General features: G+C 42.6%; 1 protein-coding gene across 1 annotated transcript; it reads right to left on the bottom strand.

Annotated features, from left to right (window-relative positions):
- Positions 1-4,813: 4,813 nt before the first annotated feature.
- On the bottom strand, positions 4,814-7,972 carry LOC110560751 (olfactory receptor 1J21-like). Its single transcript, XM_021656776.1, has 2 exons — positions 7,940-7,972; positions 4,814-5,770 (listed from the first exon to the last, which is right to left on the bottom strand). The coding sequence occupies exons 1-2, from the start codon at positions 7,970-7,972 to the stop codon at positions 4,814-4,816; spliced, it is 990 nt and encodes a 329-aa protein (XP_021512451.1).
- Positions 7,973-18,357: the final 10,385 nt, after the last annotated feature.

The following is an 18,357-nucleotide window of genomic DNA, read 5'->3' as shown; positions in this document are numbered from 1 at the left end:
AATGGATCCATATTTATCACCCTAAACAAAACTCAAGTCTAAGTAGATCAAAGCTCTCAACATAAAACTAAAAACACTAAATCTAATAGAAGAGAAAGCATGGAATAGTCTTGAATGCATTGGTACAGGAGACAACTTCCTGAACAGAACACTGTCAGCTCAGGCACTAATATCAACAATTAATAAATGGGACCTTGTGAAACTGAAAATCTTCTACAATGCAAAAGACATTATCAATAGGACAAAACAACAACCTACAAAATAGGAAAATATCTTCATCAACCCGACATCTGACAGAGGGCTAATATCTAAAGTATATAAATAACTCAAGAAATTAAACACCAACAAACCAAATAACCCAATTAAAAAGTGGAAAACAGAGTTAAACAGAGAATTCTCAACAGAGACAAAGTCCCAATTTATTTCTAATATCAGAGATCAGACCTCTACTCTTGCCTGATGCGTCTAAAACAAAAAGGGGGAACTGTAGAGAGCTGCGTAATGCCGCGCCTTAAAGATGGAGCTGGTTTCCGCCTTCCACCTTCCCGATGGTGAGTGCTCTCTGTCACGAACAACTCCACATTTGGCTAAGGCTGAGGATCTGGCTTGCTTCCATGTATGTGGACCTATCTGCATTGCCCATGTGGCATGCTGGGGTTGGCTACCCAGAGGCTATTTAAGCTATGGGCTGGCTTTCCCCAGGGTCAGATGATTGTTCAAGGTTCCTGAATAAACTGCATTGAAAAAAAAAAGAGAGAGAGACAATAAATAAAATTCAATAGAAAAAAATGAATTTCTAATAAAAAGAGAAAAAAAAGAAATGCTCAACGTCCTTAGTCATCAGGAAAATGCAAATCAAAATGCCAGTGAGATTCCATCTGACACCTGTCGGAATGGCTAAGATCAAAGCTCAAGTGACAGCACACACTGATGAGGATGTTGGTCAAGGAGAAGACTCCTCCATTGCTGGTGGGAGTTCAAATTCGTACAAATATTTTCAAAATCAATGTGGCACTTTCTCAGAAAATTGGAAATAGTTCTACCTCAAGACCCAGCCATACCACTCCTGGGCGTATACCCAAAAGATGCTCCACCATACCACAAGGACACTTGCTCAACTAAACATAGCAGCTTTATTTGAAATAGTCAGAAACTGGAAACAACCCAGATGTCCCTCAATCAAAGAATGGATAAAGAAAATGTGGTGCATTTGCACAATGGAATACTATTAAAAAGTATTAAAAAGAAAGACATATGAAATGTGCAGGCAAATGGATGGAACTAGAAAAGATCATCCTGGGTGAGGTAATTCAGACCCAGAAGGACTGGCATGGTATGTACTCATAAATGGATATTAGCCATAAAGTACAGGAAAACCATTCTACAAGCCACAAACCCAAAGAGGCTAAGTAACAAGGAGAGCCCAGGGGAAAATGCTTGAACCTCACTCAGAAGGAGAGATAAAGTAGACTTTGGAGGTGGAGGGAGGGAGAGGTCTGGGTAGGAGGTAGAAGAGGGGTGAGGATCAGATGTGGAGAGAGCAGGGCAGAGAGAGGGCTGGGAGAAAAAACAGAAATTGGTGTGGGTGTCATCTCTGGGATGAGCTGGAAACCTGAGGAGGGGAGGTTCCTTGCAGTCTATGGGGGGGGGGGTCACCTTCTAACAGTGGGGGATATGGAGCTTGAAGAGGTCACCTCCTGCAGCCAGTCTTCCAGTGGGACTTCCAGTGGAGGGAGGGGGACACCAACCCACCCATAAAACTTTCAACCCAAAATTTGTCCTGCCTGCAAGGAGTGCAGGGAGAAACATGGAGCAGAGATTGAGGGAATGGGCACCAATTACTGGCTCAACTCGAGACTCATCCCATGGGAGAGAGCCAACCCTTGACACGATTAATGATACTCTGCTATGCTTGCAGACAGGAGCCTAGTGGAACTGCCCTCTGAGAGGCTTCATCCAACAGCTGACAGAAACAGATGCAGAGACCCACAGCCAAACAATGGGAGGAAGTCAAGGAGTCTTGTGGAAGAGTGGGAAAAAGGTTTGGGGGAGCCGGAAGGGTCAAGGACACCACAAGAAGACCTACAGAGTAAACTAACCTGGGCTCATGGGGTTCACAGAGACTGAATCACCAACCAAAGAGCATGCAAGGGCTGGACCTAGGCCCCCTACGCACAGGTAACTGATGTGCAGTTTGGTCTTCATTAGAGTGAGTCCCCAAACAATTAGAGTGGAGCTGTCTTTGGATCTCTTGTCCCCAAGCTGTCTGCCTTGCCTGGCCTCAGTGGGTGAGGCTCACTTAGTCCTGCTGAGACTTGATGTGCCAGGGTTGGTTGGTACTCATGAGAGACCTCCTCTTTTCAGAGGAGAAGGGGAGGGGGCAATTTGGAGGAGCTGGTTGTCAAGGTGGGACTGTGAGGAGAGAAGGAGAGCTGTGATCAGGATGTAAAAGTGAATATAGAAATTAATTAATTTAAAAACACCATGGCCAAGGCAACTTGTAAAAGAAAGAGTTTATTTGGGGCTTACAACTTCAGCAACTTGAACTCCATGACCATCGTGGTGGAGAGCATGATAGCAGTCAGGCACAGCATTGGGGCAGCAGTTGAGAGCTTTTATACCTGATTCACAAGCAAGAGGCAAAGAGGGCGACACTGGGTGTGGAGTGGGCTTTTGAAAGCTCCTACAAAAAGGCCACACCTCCTAATCCTTCCTAAACAGTTCCACCAACTAAGGACCAAGCATTCAAATATAGGAGCGTATAGGAGCCATTCTCATTCAAACCAACACAGACTGAAAGCAAAGATAAGTGTGTTCTCATCTTGCAGTGGAGTATGAAAATATAGAGAGTACTTTTTCAGAGACAATGGTACACAACAAAAGCAAAATGTAAGAAGAATAAATGTAGTCATTTTCTTTATTTAAAAAAAAAAACAAAAAACAAAAAAAAATTCTAAACAAGGTAAGTTTGAACGGTCTTTCAGAACTGCTAAAACTCTAAGGAAAATGGTCAAGAAAATGGCTAGCTCCAAGAGATAATATGATACAACTAAGGAGAGACACTGCTATTTTTCTACTATGTACGTCTAGTGATTAATGAGTGTTTTGTTTAATATTATAATTAAAATATTATAGGTATATGAGTGCTAACATATAAATGTAAAATACAGCACACATACCTAAACTATGTGTAGCTTATATCACTTATCTGTTTCTATGTTATCTCTAAAGTTGTGTAATGACTAAATAAAATGTTCAATAAATGTTTTAAAAATAATAAGCAGCAGAATGTTAACACACACACACACACACACACACACACGCTCACAGTAGCTTAACTTCCTCTGAGCACCGAGCAACATTTAACTAGCCATTCAACTCTCCTGTGCTGCTTTACAGACACTATCAACTGAATTAAGTTGAGGATGATTCCCAGGAACCAAAGGCGAAGCCACTTCACAGGATGTGACATTTTTTTTTGTGGTTGAGTAAAGAACTGTTTTTCTTCTTTTCCTGATAAAATACGTTTGGGTCCTCCCAGAGTACCCAGGCTTGATTTCCATCCCCCACAGGGTGGGGACACAATCCTCTGCGGACCTGCCTGAGCTCGATTCCAGGCTTAGAGGCTTCCTGATACCTACCTAGCCATCCTTCATCACTCACCCGGAAAAGCAGAGCCTCCTTAGGCGGCAACACCTGCCTGTGACCACAGCGCCCCCTGGAGGGTCATGTCGAAGTCCCGACACTCGGTGAGATGCCTCAGCCCCGCACCTTCTCCGGACCTCACGCTCCACGAAGGGCTTGACTTTATCCTTATTTTCATCTTTTACGGAGAACAGTTTCATTTTAGTTAGTGACAAGGGCCAAGCACTTGTCGAGAAACACAATAGACTGAGTACCTGGCTACCACCGCACTAATACAAACAATAAAAATTTGAGGAAAATGGATTAGATTACAAATAAAATGGGAAAGATAGACGGGCATAGGTTAGGCAGGAAGAATAAGTGTTTTCATATATTTCACTGTGCAGTGATTATAAATTTATATAATTATAAATACTGTATATTACCCCAAAGGCTAGAATAAAGAATTTCATACGAAGACATGGAAAATGTTTGGGTAACTTGCTATACTTCGTTTTGTTTGGATATTACGCACAATCCACATGTGTGGAGACATCACATCATGCCCCATAGCCATCTGCTATTTTTGAGAGTTAACAGTAAAAACTAGAAAGTAAATGTAAGGGATGAAAGAGATCACTCAGCGATAAAGAGAATGGACTGCTCTCCGAGAGGAGCCAGGCTTGACTTCCATCCCCCGCAGGGCGGGGCACAATCCTCTGTAAACCCAGTCCCAGAGGCTCGGACACCCTCCTCTGACCTTTGCAAGCACTAGGCACACATATGATGTGCAGAAGTACATGTGGGCAAAACACCCACACAGACAAAAATTAAATAGATAAATGAATGTCAATAGTTACTGCCAAAAAAAATCAAAGTACATTATAAGACAAAACATAAAAATAAAATTATAAATCTAGGAGAAGAAATATTTCTATCATCTTCAGAGAGGAGCTTTGCTATGAAAGCTATGACCCTGACTAATTAAAAAAACAAACAAACAAACAAAAAACTAAGTGATGACTATATAAACAATTAAAGTGTTACAAAACAGTATGTAGGAGATTTGTGAGAAACCTTTCTAAGATGCTGAATGTCATCAAAAGAGCCTCGTGATGATTCCCTCACAGAACAAAGGGAAGATGGGACAAGAGGAGAAGGAAGTAGGGATGCTAATGGGGAAGACTCATCACTGTGAACGCGCTCTCCGGCTGAGGATGTTCCCCAGTGCTCCTTTCATGTCACGATTCCTCAGACTGTAGATAAAGGGATTCAGCATGGGTGTGACGAGACTATACATCACAGCCACAATGACATCCTTGTCATTTGAGTTATTAGATGAAGGGACTAGGTATAGCCCAATAATGGCTCCATAGTACAGAGAGACTACACAGAGGTGGGAGCCGCACGTGGACAAGGCTTTGCAGATTCCCCTGATGGAGGGAGTTCTCAGGATGGTGGCTCCGATGCTGCCATAAGAGACCAGGATGCATATGAAGGGCACGGTGATGACCACGGTCCCTACAGGAAGGATGACCAGCTCATTGATGGAGGTGTCTGAGCTGGACAGCTTCAGCAAGGCAGACAGGTCACAGAAGTAGTGGGGGATGATATTGTCTCTAAAGTGAGATAAGCGAGCCAGGAGGAGGGTGTGCGCAAGGCCACAGGCATTAGATAAGACCCAGGACACAACTACCAGGAGGACACAGAGGCTCTGGCTCATGATGGTGCTGTAGTGCAGAGGGTGGCAGATGGCCACATACCTGTCATAGGCCATGGAGGTCAGAAGGAAGCTGTCGATGCTCCCAAAAAATAGAAAAAAATACACCTGGGAAACACAGCCAGCGTACGAGATGGACTGAGTGTGAGTCAGCATGTTCGTGAGCATCTTTGGAGCCGTGACTGACGAGAAGGAGATGTCCGTGAAGGCCAAGTGGCTGAGGAAGAAGTACATGGGCGTGTGGAGGCGGGAGTCCAGCCTGATGAGCAGGATGATGAGCAGGTTCCCCACCACTGTGGTCAGGTACATGGCCAGGAACAGGGCAGAGATCGTAGCGTGGTCCTCTGGCCGGATGGGGAGCCCCAGGAGAAGGAACTCAGACACGCTGCTCTCGTTATCTCTCCTCACGCTCTTTTCTTTCTTCGGCTAGACATGAAAAAAATGTGGAAATATGAAAGAATGAGAAGTTATTGTAACTCTTATGCCATAGAATACCATTTTAAACTAATCACTATTCGTCTCACTTAATAACTCACATTTTCTATCTCACTCCAATAGGCTAGTTATTATATAGATAAAAAAATTATTTTCATTTTCTGCCTAGAAACCCAACAAGTCTCCTGAGGTAATCATTGGATCTCTTTAGGAGTTTGTGATGAATATAGAAGATTCAGCAAGCAGAGCATGGGATTGTCTCCTCATGATTTTACATGACTCATTTCACAAAAAGCTAATTTAAGCAACAAAAAAAATCAGTTTCTTTTTTGTTTCAAGTATTTATTTTTGAGAATTTCATATATAAGTCCTGTATTTTCGTTATTTTTATTCCATCCCCCTTCAATTCCTTCTTTGCTCCTATTCCCTGTCAAATTCATGACTTCTTATTCTTTAATTATTGTTACATAAACAGTGAGTACACAGACACATCCACAGAACCTACTGGGTCCACTAAGCTGCTCGTATGTACGTAAGTTAGGGCTGAACATCTGAGATAACTTATCAGGGGGTCTTATCACTGCAGAAAACTGATTCTCCCTCTCTCAGCATCCATTAAATGCCTGTATGCTTGGAGGGTCATAGACTCTAGAAGAATCTACTCTGCATTATCTAAACCAATATCGTTTCCAACCATAATCTAAATACATATCCTCATAGCCAAAGGTAAGCACAAGTGGGCATGTGTGCCATGTGTGTGTGCGTGCGTGTGTGCGTGCACACGTGTGTGTGTGTGTGTGTGTGTGTGTGTGTGTGTGTGTGTGTGTAAGGAAGGTATGCCACTTGGGGTAATAATGTTTCCCTACCCCAAAGCTGTAGGCTACGTAACAAAGCCCCAGTGCCAGGCGCGAAAAGCTTCATCTGAGTTATTCAACAGAGTTGAAGAAAATCCCCCAAATAACATAGGCTATTGCTGTTGGTTGTCTCACAGACCTTGAAGGGAAGACGCTATTGCTGAAGACGCCACACACTCTGAACACCAGAATTGAAGAAATCAAGCAGAGCTGACTCAGAATGTGGCCCTGAGGACTGACTTTCCTAGTACTAGAACAAGCTACACAAGCTACCAAGGGAGAAAGCAATCAATATTTCTACCCAGATGTGACACGTGCAAAACCCAGTCACCAGCGTGGCAAGACTTTCAAAGACGCTTATGTCTTGAGGGTTACCAACAGCCGTCTAATTGAACTTAAGACCCACTCCGTGGGAAGAAACTCACATCTGGTACCATAAGCTTAATCACCTGTCCATGGCTGGTAAGGTCATGAACCCTAGAGGAGAACCCACTACTGCCTCTTTTCTAAACACAACTACACGTTTATGGGCATCAGGCCGTAGTTAGGTATGCATGTATATATGTATATGTATATATGTGTCTATATATATATGCATATATGTGTCTACATATATACATATGCAGAAAAATAGAAACAATGTTAAATGTATTACTGGTATATGAAGTCCTCAAAATGTTTCAATTTTTTTTTTAAAAAGGGGTGATTTAAGAGTGGAGTGTACACACCTTTAATCCCAGCACTTAGGAGGCAGAGGCAGGCAGATCTCTGAATTTGAGGCCAGCCTGGTCTACAAAGAGAGTTCCAGGACAGCCAGGACTACACAGAGAAACAACAAAACAAACAAACAACCAACGAAAGAGACTTAAATAAGAAGTAACAAAATATTTTAGCTACTTTACTATTTAATAGTAGCCATTGAATTACAATTAGGGAGGGCTGAGGGCCGGAATCTGAATACAATGTTGCTACAGGAGTTAGGTACAAAATACCTGTTTTGTGGTCAGACTGCAAGGGCTAAAGGCAAACAAGTTTTCCTGCCATCCTCTGAAGTAGACATAAAGATCAGTGTGAGAGAAATTACTGCATGTAGAGTTTTGATACGCTCTACGCTCCCAAGGTTTTAGTGCATCTACAGGTTCAAGATGAGCTGTTTTCAATAGAAGTAACTGCCATGCTCTGGTTTGTGGAGGAGGAAAGGTCAGAGACCAATAGTACATGCCAGACACACTCACATCGGCACATCCAAACACAATCATAGCACTGTCATGTAAAGACTGTGCCTGTCCTTACTGAACACACTTACCTTCATCCACAAGGTGCGCGCTGATTCTCCCATTTCTCCCTTAAAGGCGAAGAGCACAGTGAAATGGGTAGTCTCTTCCAGGAGGCTTAGGGTTCCACCATGTTTGAGCAGGTTTATAATCAAACCCAGACAGCGTGGTTATGTCATACCGTCACGTTTGCACTTCCTAATATAGTGGGTGATGTTAGCTTGAACAACAGAGAAGATGCGAGAAGCAATGCCACCACCCTCAGCTTCCAACTAGAGACAAACAGGCTGTAATGACTGTGTTTTTCCCTGGTTCCCCGGGGAAGAAACTCCCTTACTGAAGCAGGCTTAAGGGAGTTCATCAAAGATGAACGATAATAACCACAAGGCGGCCATTAGGAAATTGGCAGTCCTCAAAGTTTGTTGCCTTCTGAATTTGCATTGGGAAAATGTGGTCCAGAGTTGTATTGTGGAATAAAGTAAGCTGTAGAGTGTAGTAACTAAAGCAGCTTTTGAACCCATGTTACTTATTTTTGAAACTTTGTGTTTTTTTATTAAATGTGGGGGAGGGTTGCGTGCCTATGAGCACAGGTGCCCCCAAAAGCCGGAAGTGGGTGTCAGGTCCCTGAGACCAGCAGGTGTGTGCTGTCTGATGTGGTGCTGGAACTGAACTCAGATCCTCTGCAAGAAAAGAACGTGCTCTTAACTGCTGAACAGTCTCACTAGCCTCCTAACCCCCAGGTTATTCCGAAAGCACTATAAATACTGTGCCTTCAAGGTCTAATTTTTAAAAGTGAAGAAAACTATAGCTCATCATGACCCTGGAAAAAAATAAATATTTCTATAAAATATCATTCTCTTGCCCAAGACTGATCCGGGTTGTATTTCATTGTATATTTCTCATAACACTAGTAAATAAGCATTTCATGGTTTTCAGATTCAGCCTTGAGAAAACCGATCCAAAATCTATACCGTGCATCCCCAACTTCATTTCTTTAATGCCTGGTAGAAAATTAATAATATGTACTTATGTTTTCAGATAAAGACCTGTAAATATTATGAATGTTGTTGATATAGTTTAAGATGATTTTCTAAATTTTGTTTTATGTGCATGAGTGTTTTGCCTGTAAGAATGTCTGTGCACAGTGTGTGTGCCTGGTGATCATGAAGGCAGGAAAAGGATGTTGGATCCCCTTGCCCTTTGAACTGATATTTGAATAACAATCATTTAAAGACTTAGACTTTGAATATGTTGTATGTACTATAATCATAGTAGATCATCTTTTGCATGGAAGATAATGCTTACATTTGACCTGCCTAGAGCTGATGTAATGTTGTTCTCAGACTGAAATTTTTCATTGCACCTCCCTCTTTTCCTACACTCATGAGGTGTTTAAGTTGGTGAGTCTGTGAATTAACAATTGGTGCTGCTACTTTGAGATACCTGGGTTTTTACCTTCTCCTCTAAACCAGGTTTATTCGATCCTTCTTAGACCTGTCTATCTCTTGACCCAAAAATATCTTATTATTTAATAACAAAGTACACTCATTTTGCATATACAACAAATCAGGACACACACAAAAAGATTGTCCTAAATTCATCCGTTTCTTTTAGGTTTTCTAACTGACAAGTTGTTCATAACGTTTTCTGATAGTCTTCTTAATTTCTACAGTATTATTTTAAAAGTCTCTTTTTCCATCTCTGATTTCACTTCTTTATCATCTCTCTTTCTTAGGAATTATTCTACCAAAATGTTCGTCACATATGTTTAAACCCTTAAAACCACAATTTTCATCTTCATGTTTTATATTTTCTTTGCATGTCTATTTCACTTATTTCTAATTTTTTCTCTTTCTACTAATTTGGGATTTGGTTTGTTCTTGCTCTTCTCATTCCTTGAGTTGCATCATCATATTATTTTCTTTGATGATTTTTTAGTCTTCTGGTGCAAACACTTCTCTTTTTTGCTAATAATTACAATAAATTGCCTCTTGTAGAGTTCTTGGCTTGTGAAGTCCCATAGATCTATAAACTTCAAAGGCTACTGCCATTGCTGTTGGTAAGACCCTATTGCTGAAGACCACATACTTGTGTCAAGGAACATCAAAAAACCAAGCTGGCACTCAGTTGGAAGCTTTTTCCATGCTTTATCATCATACCAGCTTTCACGGTGCTGGAAGACACTGTGCATGCTACAAGAAAGAAATGTTTAGTTTTACCCATTTGTGAACCCTATAAACTACAATAACAACTAGACTGCCAAGATATGCCCTCTGGTGAAATCCTGTCACAAATGTTATGGAAGTAACCAAACACTTTCTGGTTGAATGTGATTTAACAATCTGAAAAAATTAATCTGTATTATTATGGTGGTTTGAATAAGAATGACCCAGATAGGCTCATAGACTTGAATACTTGATAGGGATTAGGAGATGTAGCATTGTTGAAATGTAGCATTGTTGTAGCTTTGTTGGAGGAAGTGTATCACTGAGGGTGAGCTTTGAGGTTTCAAATGCTCAAGCCAGGCCTATTGTCTCTCTCTTCCTGCTGTCTAACAATCCAGATGTAAAATTCTCTGCTGTTTCTCTAGCACCATGTCTACCTGCATGCTGCCATGTTTCCTGCCGTGATGATAATGGGCTAAACCTCTAAACCTGTAAGCCAGCCCCAATTAAATGTTTTCCTGCTTCTTGGGAAGCATAAGGCTGTTATTTAGATAAAGCCATCCATCTTTTGCCTGTACGGCCCCCTTGCCAAGGAATTTGTCTCTTTCCTCTGGCTGGTACTGAGGTTTGTAGGAGAATGTCAGGAAGAGGATGTGCTCTGAGGGTCTGGAGGAGCTGGAGGCCAAACCCTGAGCCACTGAGTGAGCTCTGGCATTGCCCAGAGCCACTGGGTTTGTGGAGGTCTGGTGCCCTCAGCAGTGAATTATGTATACCTCTGCTGGGAATTGGAGAGCCTCCAAGAGCTTGGCTATAAGGAGACCATTGTCAACCGGAGTGCCCTTGGTGGTAAGGAAACCCCTTTTCTTCCACAGGACAAAGCTACTAGAAAGGCACACTTTGAATCAGTATGATTGTTAACTTGTTGTCCTTTGGTAATATGAGTGCCCTGGTTAGAGCAACTAGTTCAGCCTTTTATGAAGAGGTTCCCATTGGGAGGTTGTTTGCCTCAATCATTTCAGCAGAGGTGATCACCGCATCTGCCTCCTGATGGGCTCCTGAGTTATTTGTAAGGGAACTTCCATCCACAAAAACAGTGAGTTGTGAAAATGTGAAAGGTTAGTCTGAAGAGGCTGGGTCAGGGTGAACATTGGACTTCCACAGCCTCTAGGCAGGAGTGGAAGGGGTATCAGAGGAGGATGAAACAGGAGGAAGGGTTGCTGGGTTTAGAACAGGGCTAGGGACCAAGATGACCTGGGAGTTTTCCAGGAATAACAGATGAAAAGTGAAAGAAGCTGATCTGCCGCAGTTCGGGTCTGTAGGTCCCTCAGAGTGTGCACCCATTTGGAGGTGAGGGTCTTACAGCCCTGGCTAAGTTGAACATTGGAGTATATGATGGTGGGAAATCGTTGAGCCTTAGATGGGAGATGGAGTATCTCTGGGAGCCAAGATAGCTTTGAAATAAAGAGGTATCCCCCTGGGACAGAGTGGCTGTGAAGAAAGAAGTCAACTATGTGTTGGGAAAGTGTACCAGAATTAAGGTCAAAGGTGGAGAGGTCCCAGGCCAAGGCTCGGCCAAAGAAATGTGGACTATCCCAAAAGCCCTGAGGGAGGACTGTCCATGCAAGCTGTCTCAAAGTGACTGAGGCTATCAAGGCCAAGTAAAGGCATCAGGCAGATGAGCATGACCAGAAGAGAACAGGAGCAGAATCATCTGGCAAGAATGCAGAGGATCGGCAGAGCCTTAGAACAACAGAACAGAAATTGGTGATGGGACAGTTAGACCCGAGTGAAAGGTCAAAACAGAGGAAGTAGCCCCATGTCCACCTGGAAGGTGATGGACTTACCTGCTACCTGGAGTGATACCCTGGGCTTGGCAAGGCTGATGGGAGCACCATCAGTCCTCTGCTAGGCCAAGGATCTCGAAGGCCGGAAGGATCTGAGGTGCCTGTGCTGGTCGGGCTGGAGCTCCGAGGCATGGCACAGAGGACAAACCCACATTGAGGCACTCCAACTTCCACTGGCCTGGCCACTGGCAAGTAGGGCATGGCCTAGTGGTTTGTTGAGGGTTGGGGCAGCCGCCAGGGACCAGTAGCCTTCCTGGCCACATTTGAAATAGGCCCCTGGTGGGGCTGACTTTGATGGACTCCAGCAGAATTAAGTTTGGTGATCTTCCTCTGTTCCCTCTGTGGGATTGCTGTTGGCCTCCGGACAGCTGCCAAGGCTTGGGCCTGGAGAGGTTTTGTTTTGTTTTCTGTTTTGTGTTTTATGTTTTTCTTTCTTTCTTTCTTTCTTTCTTTCTTTCGTTCGTTCGTTCGTTCTTTCTTTCTTTCTTCCTTCCTTCCTTCCTTCCTTCCTTCCTTCCTTCCTTCCTTTCTTTCTTTCTTTCTTTCTTTCTCTCTCTCTCTCTCTCTCTCTTTCTTTTTTTGTTTTGTTTTGTTTTGTGTTTTGTTTTTTGGTTTTTTTTGTTTTGTAGCCAAGCCTGTTAAGAATACTCAGCCACCTCCTTTCAGGCACTAAACACCTTCAATGCCATCTTCATCAACTCCTAAATGGGTGTTTGGAGACCATCCTCAGCCTTTTTTATGCTTTTATTTTTTTCCTGAATATCTGCTAATGACTGGGAAATAAAATGAGTAGCCAGGACCGTGGCTCCCACTGGGAAGTCTGGGTCAAGATGGGTATATTAAATCATGGTCTCTGGTAATTGCTTTGGAAAAGTGGCTGGATATTTGTCAGCTCACTGTGTAATTTTGCAGAGCTTATCAAAGTTAACTTCGCTTGAGACCATTGCCATGCCCTGAAGGAGGCAGCAGACCGTGAGGTCCCTCCTCTGGGGGCCATTTTGACCCAGTTGATAGACCCAGTTAAGTTCTGTAGTGACCTCAATGTCACCCACAGGGACATTTTGTCCACGAGGTGGGTCTGGTCTGTGTACTACCTGGCCGCTGCCTGAACCTCTCTGAGGTGGAGTCCTGGATGACATAGAGGTCATGCCAAAGGCCTGGCAAAGGTAACAGAACTCCTTAATGTAGGTGGTGGGGTGCCAGAGGAAGAGACTAGCTGCTTTTACATCTGGGAGAGGTCTTGGAGGGAGAAAGGAACATGAACTCGAATATCCCCCTCAACTGAGGCCACTTCCCAGAGAGGGACAAGGACGGTGTATAAAGGCTATGGAGGAAGGTTTTCCCCTGGTGCAGTATAGGTCAGATTAGACCAGGTTAAAAGAAGATAAAGGCTGCTGTGGCCACAACTAAGAGTACTAACCACTGTTCCATCACAGCAAGCCACATGCCCAGTGATGGTGGTGCACCTCTTTAACCCCAGCACTCGGGAGGCAGAGGCAGGAGGATATCTGTGAGTTTGAGGCCAGGCTCGTCTACAAAGAGAGCCCAGGACATCCAGCTCTCTGTGTAACAGAGAAACCCTGTCTCAAAAAAACAAACAAAAAAGAAAAGAAAAGTAGATAAAGGCAGGTTTATTACATGGTGCTCCCAGGCAGATTCACTGGGGCCAGGGAAAGAAATGGGGCCTGGGAAATCATGCACCAGGCTAAGGCAAGGGGGTTTTATAGTTCTTATGTGAGGGCTGATGATGTGTCAGATAGGAACTGGGATTGTGCCCATACGTGGTCAAAACTAAACCTTACACGGGCGCTCTTGAGTGGGTTGCCAGAAACATGGAGGTGAGGGGTGATGATGTGCTTGTAAAGAAATTTTAATTCAGAACATGACTGCTCTGGCAAGACATCACACCCAAAAGATCTTCTAGGTCTGTGTGACCTGGAGCACAGACACATCTTTAATCCCAGAAGACCAAGGCAAACAAATCTCTGAGTTCCATGCTAGCCTGGTACAGAACGAGTTCCAAACAGAGAAAAGCTTAGGTCCAGGCATGGTGGTACACACTCTTAATCCCGGTGCTCCAGAGACAGAAGCATGCAGATCTCTGAGTGTTGTTCAGGAGTTTGGTTGAATCAGTGAGTTGAGAGGCAAAAGCAGTGGAGTTGAGTTTGTGGAAGTTCAGTTCGTCAAAATCAGAGGCAGTTTTACTGAGAGAGTTTTACAGAGAAAGGTTGAAGAAAGAACGAACTAGACACAGGTGAAGACAGAAGGAGCCAGAGAATGAGGAGCCAGAAAATTAAAACAGATTGCTAGAGTTAGTTTGAGATGAAGCAGAGCAATTCAGTGAGAAACTGAGAAAAGCCAGATTGAATCAGTCAGCTTGGAGAGGGGTTTGAGCCAGAATAGCTGAGTTAAACAAGACAACCAGAGTTCAGAAAGAACTGGAAAGAGTGAGCTTATTCAGCAGTTAAGTCAAAGCTTCAAGGTTAGCAGACAGAGACAGTAAGCCTCCAAGACAATAATTACAATAGGTGAATTAGTTACTTTAACATGTGTTATACCAGAGTTTTCTCCATCTGGGTAGGGTTGAGGGAAGGAGAGCAGACAGGCTTTCCCACCTTGCACAGGTATGAGCAGGGGTTTCAACCAAACACCTTTATTTTGTGCATGCTATGGAATGTTTTTCTTTTCCTCTTTCAATTGTGAAGCATTGTTTTGCTAGGTATAGTGATCTGGTTTGGCAGTTACTCTCTCCCAGAGTTTGAAATGTTATTGTGTGCACTCCTGACTTTTCTGCTTTCTGTTGGAAATTTTGCTATTATTCTTATTGGTTTGTCTTTATGTGTGACTTTGTGCTTCTCTTTCGCAGCCATCAATAATCTTTCTTTCTTCATCATCCTTAATGTTTTAACTCTATTACAAAGTGTGGGTGTTCATTTCTGGTCTTGAATGTTTAGCAATTTAATGTGTCCTATATCCAGGATGGCTATCTCTTTACCTAGATTAGAGGGTTTGTTTGGTTTTGTTTTTGTTTTTGTTGTTGTTGTTGTTGTTGTTTTGGCTATGCTTTTGTTGAGTGTATTTTCTATTCCTTTAGCTTGTACTTGTCCTTCTATACCTATGCTTCTAAATTTTTTTCTTTTTTGTTTTTTATTTTTACTTTTTTCACAATTTATTCATTAAATAGTCTGATTAAAGCCCCTTCCCTCAACTCCTCCTAGTCTTGTCCTCTCCCTCCCTCTTCCTCTTTCCACCCATCCCCTTCCCTGGTCCACTGAAAAGGGGAGTTCTCCTCCTCTGCCATCTGCCCATAGCTTATCAAGTCTCATCAGGACTGCCTGGATCCTCTTCCTCTGTGGCCTGGCAAGACCTCATCACCAGGGGCAAGTGATCAAAGAGCAGGAAATCGAGTTCATGATAGAGGCAGCCCCTGTTCCCCTTACTTGGAGACCCACATGGAGACCGAGCTGGCAATCGGCTACATCTGAGCAGGGGTTCTGGGCCCCCTCCATTCATGGTCCTTGGTTGGTGCATCAGTCTCTGCAGGACCCCCTGGGCTCAGGTTTTTTAGCTTTGTTGGTCTCCTTATGGAGCTCTTCTCCCCTCCATGTCCTCTATCCCCTGCCCCCTTCTCCAGTAAGACTCCCTGTGCTCTGCCCAAAGTTTGGCTGTGAGTCTCAGCATCTGCTTCGATCCCCTGCTGGGTCGACCCTCTATAGTACACTCCCATCCTGTTTCCTCTCTTCCACCGCTTCTGCCGTCTATCCTGTTTGGCATTCTGAATGAGATTTAACCATCCTCCCTAGGGTCCTCCTTGGTATTTAGCTTCTTTAGGTCTGTGGTTTTTAGTATGGCTATCCTATATTATACTGCTAATATCAGCTTAGATGTGAGTGTATTGTGCTCACTTTAGCAGCACACATGCTGAATTTGTTTTTTTAATAATGTCCATAGATCTCACATATTCTTTTCATGCTTCCTTATTATTTACCATACAGCCACCTCGCTGTTGGCTCGGTGGAAGAATATTTTTTATTTTTAAGATTTATTTTTTATTTTAATTAAAAGATAATTACATTTTCCCTCCAACCTTTCCCATGCCTCCCCTCATTCCCTCTCAAATTGATGGCCTCCTTTTCCTTGATGATTACTGTTACATATATAGACATAAATATTCAAATACAACCTGCTGAGTCCATTTGTGCGATTGTGTATGTGATTCCAAGCCTGACCACATTGTATTGGGCAACCAGTCAGGGAGCTGAGCTGGACCTAACCTAAAAGCCTTTTCTTCTATGGTGAAGCTTTCATAGGGCCAGAAGTCGCTCTGCTTTTGATATTGTAACAATGACCACTAGGAGATGTGTGCGTGCTCTGGCATGCTTTGAAGGTTGGTACCTCACCCCTTCACCTTGTTTGAGGCGGGTCTTGTTAGAGCTGTGGATCGCAAGTTTCTATCGTGTCTCTGCCTCCCATTTCCCCTAAGTGACTCGGGATCGCAGGCACTTGCACTACTGCTGCATCTGACTTTCGTGTGCATTCTGAGGATCTGAACTCGGGTTGCTGGGCTTGCACAGCAAGCACTCTTACCCAACGAGTCGTCTATCTCCCTAGTCCAGGAAAGAATTCTTAAACCGGAAAACAAGTTGTTAGATGACAGATAGATTTAAACATAGTGAGGAAAAAAAAATGAATAATGCTCCAAAGAAGACATGAGATTTAGGAACATATTCAAAAAGTTAAAATGTATATTATTTCGGGACTGAGAACAAAAGAAATATTAATTAGATCAGAAGTAGTATTTAATGAGATAGTAGCTGAGAATTTTCCAAAACTCATGAAAGCAATACCCCATACAAAAGACTCCAACAATACATAAGGATGAATACACAGAAAACTGGACCTTCTCATGCCCCAAGATAATGAAAAGCCAAGACAAAAGAATAGTTTGACAGAAACTGCAAACAACACAGGTCCCTTACAAACATACATTCTTGGTAGCTGAAATCTCAGCATCAATAAAAGAATTTTAAACATAATAGAATTATATTTTTAATTTTTCATTTTTAAGTGTCTGTTTTGCCTGTGTGTATGTGTATGCATGTGTGTGTGTGCGTGTGTGTGTCTGTGTATAATGTGCATCCTTGGTGTCTGAAAGCCAAAAAAGTGCATTGGATCCCCTTAACTGGAATTACAGGCAGTTGTGAGCCATGGTGTGGGTGCTGGGAACCAAACCCAGATCACCTGAAGAGCAGCCAGTGCTTTAATTACTGAACCTTCTCTCCAGCTCCTGGAATACATTTTCAGGAAAACAATATACACAAATAAAAAGTGTACAGACCAAAACCACTAGAAATATACCCAATCAAGATTACAGCCACTTTCTTTGGAAGTTCTGGAAATTGGACAATTAGGATGGTTAATCATATATCTTAAGTGTTTAAAACAAAAAAAATCTTGCATTATATTATACATGTTATACCTCAATTTAGAATTTTTGACAGAAAGCATAAGCACAATTTCTATACAAAACACACAAAAATAGAAAACAACATGACATTAACAAGCTAATTAGAGCTGAGTTTGGTGACACACATCTTCAATCCCTGCACTCAAAGACAAAGGAAAGTGAGTCTCTGTGAGTCAAGGCCAGACTAGTCTACATAATGAGTTCTAGGACAGCCAGGACTACATACTGAGACTCTGTCTCAAACAAAAAAAAATGTAATCCCCAAAACAAATTAGTAGGGGAAATAAAATAACAGAAATACATAATCAAAATGCAAACAAACATTTCTAATAAATGTCTCAAACAGAAAACAGCAATGTGGAAAATATAAATCCAAGTGTACCTCAGGTACTTTAAATGTTGATAACTGAATTCCCTAGAAACATAATTTTCAGAGTACATAAAGAGACAAATTCAACTTTACATTGTTATAAAGTGAATACATCAATGTATAAGGATGTTAAAAAGTAAAATTATGCTATGATGTGTGCTGACTGAACTGGCCAATTTCCATAGTGTAATCATTCCTATGATGTCTGATTTCAAGCTAGTAGTGTGACGTCATAATGGGAAAATGTATACAAATGGCATAAACCCAGCATAAACCTGCGTCAGCACATGACGATACATGATTCAGTTCAAAGGGACAGATTATAACACAGGATGATGAGCAAGCAAAAGCTAATGGTAGGGATCAAGCCACTCGGGAACTAAACGTGACCCAGTTGACCTGTCAGGAACACTGTGCAGGACTTGGGATGTAGCCTCCTATAAGTGAGTCCCTGAGCTCCACCCCCAGAACCACATCAAACATCCAAACAAAACCAGAAAATCCTGCGCATGGCAACTAATGCTAAACACTCATAACTATCAGTTATACAGCAATTTTAGGAAACATATGTAAAAGTGTCCATAGTAAATGGAGCGAATGTCTG

This window comes from Meriones unguiculatus, chromosome 8, assembly GCF_030254825.1.
Source record: "Meriones unguiculatus strain TT.TT164.6M chromosome 8, Bangor_MerUng_6.1, whole genome shotgun sequence".
NCBI classification, from domain to species: Eukaryota; Metazoa; Chordata; class Mammalia; order Rodentia; family Muridae; genus Meriones; species Meriones unguiculatus.
The sequence above is the reverse complement of the archived record's forward strand: the minus strand, read 5'-3'. Positions and strand labels throughout refer to the sequence as shown.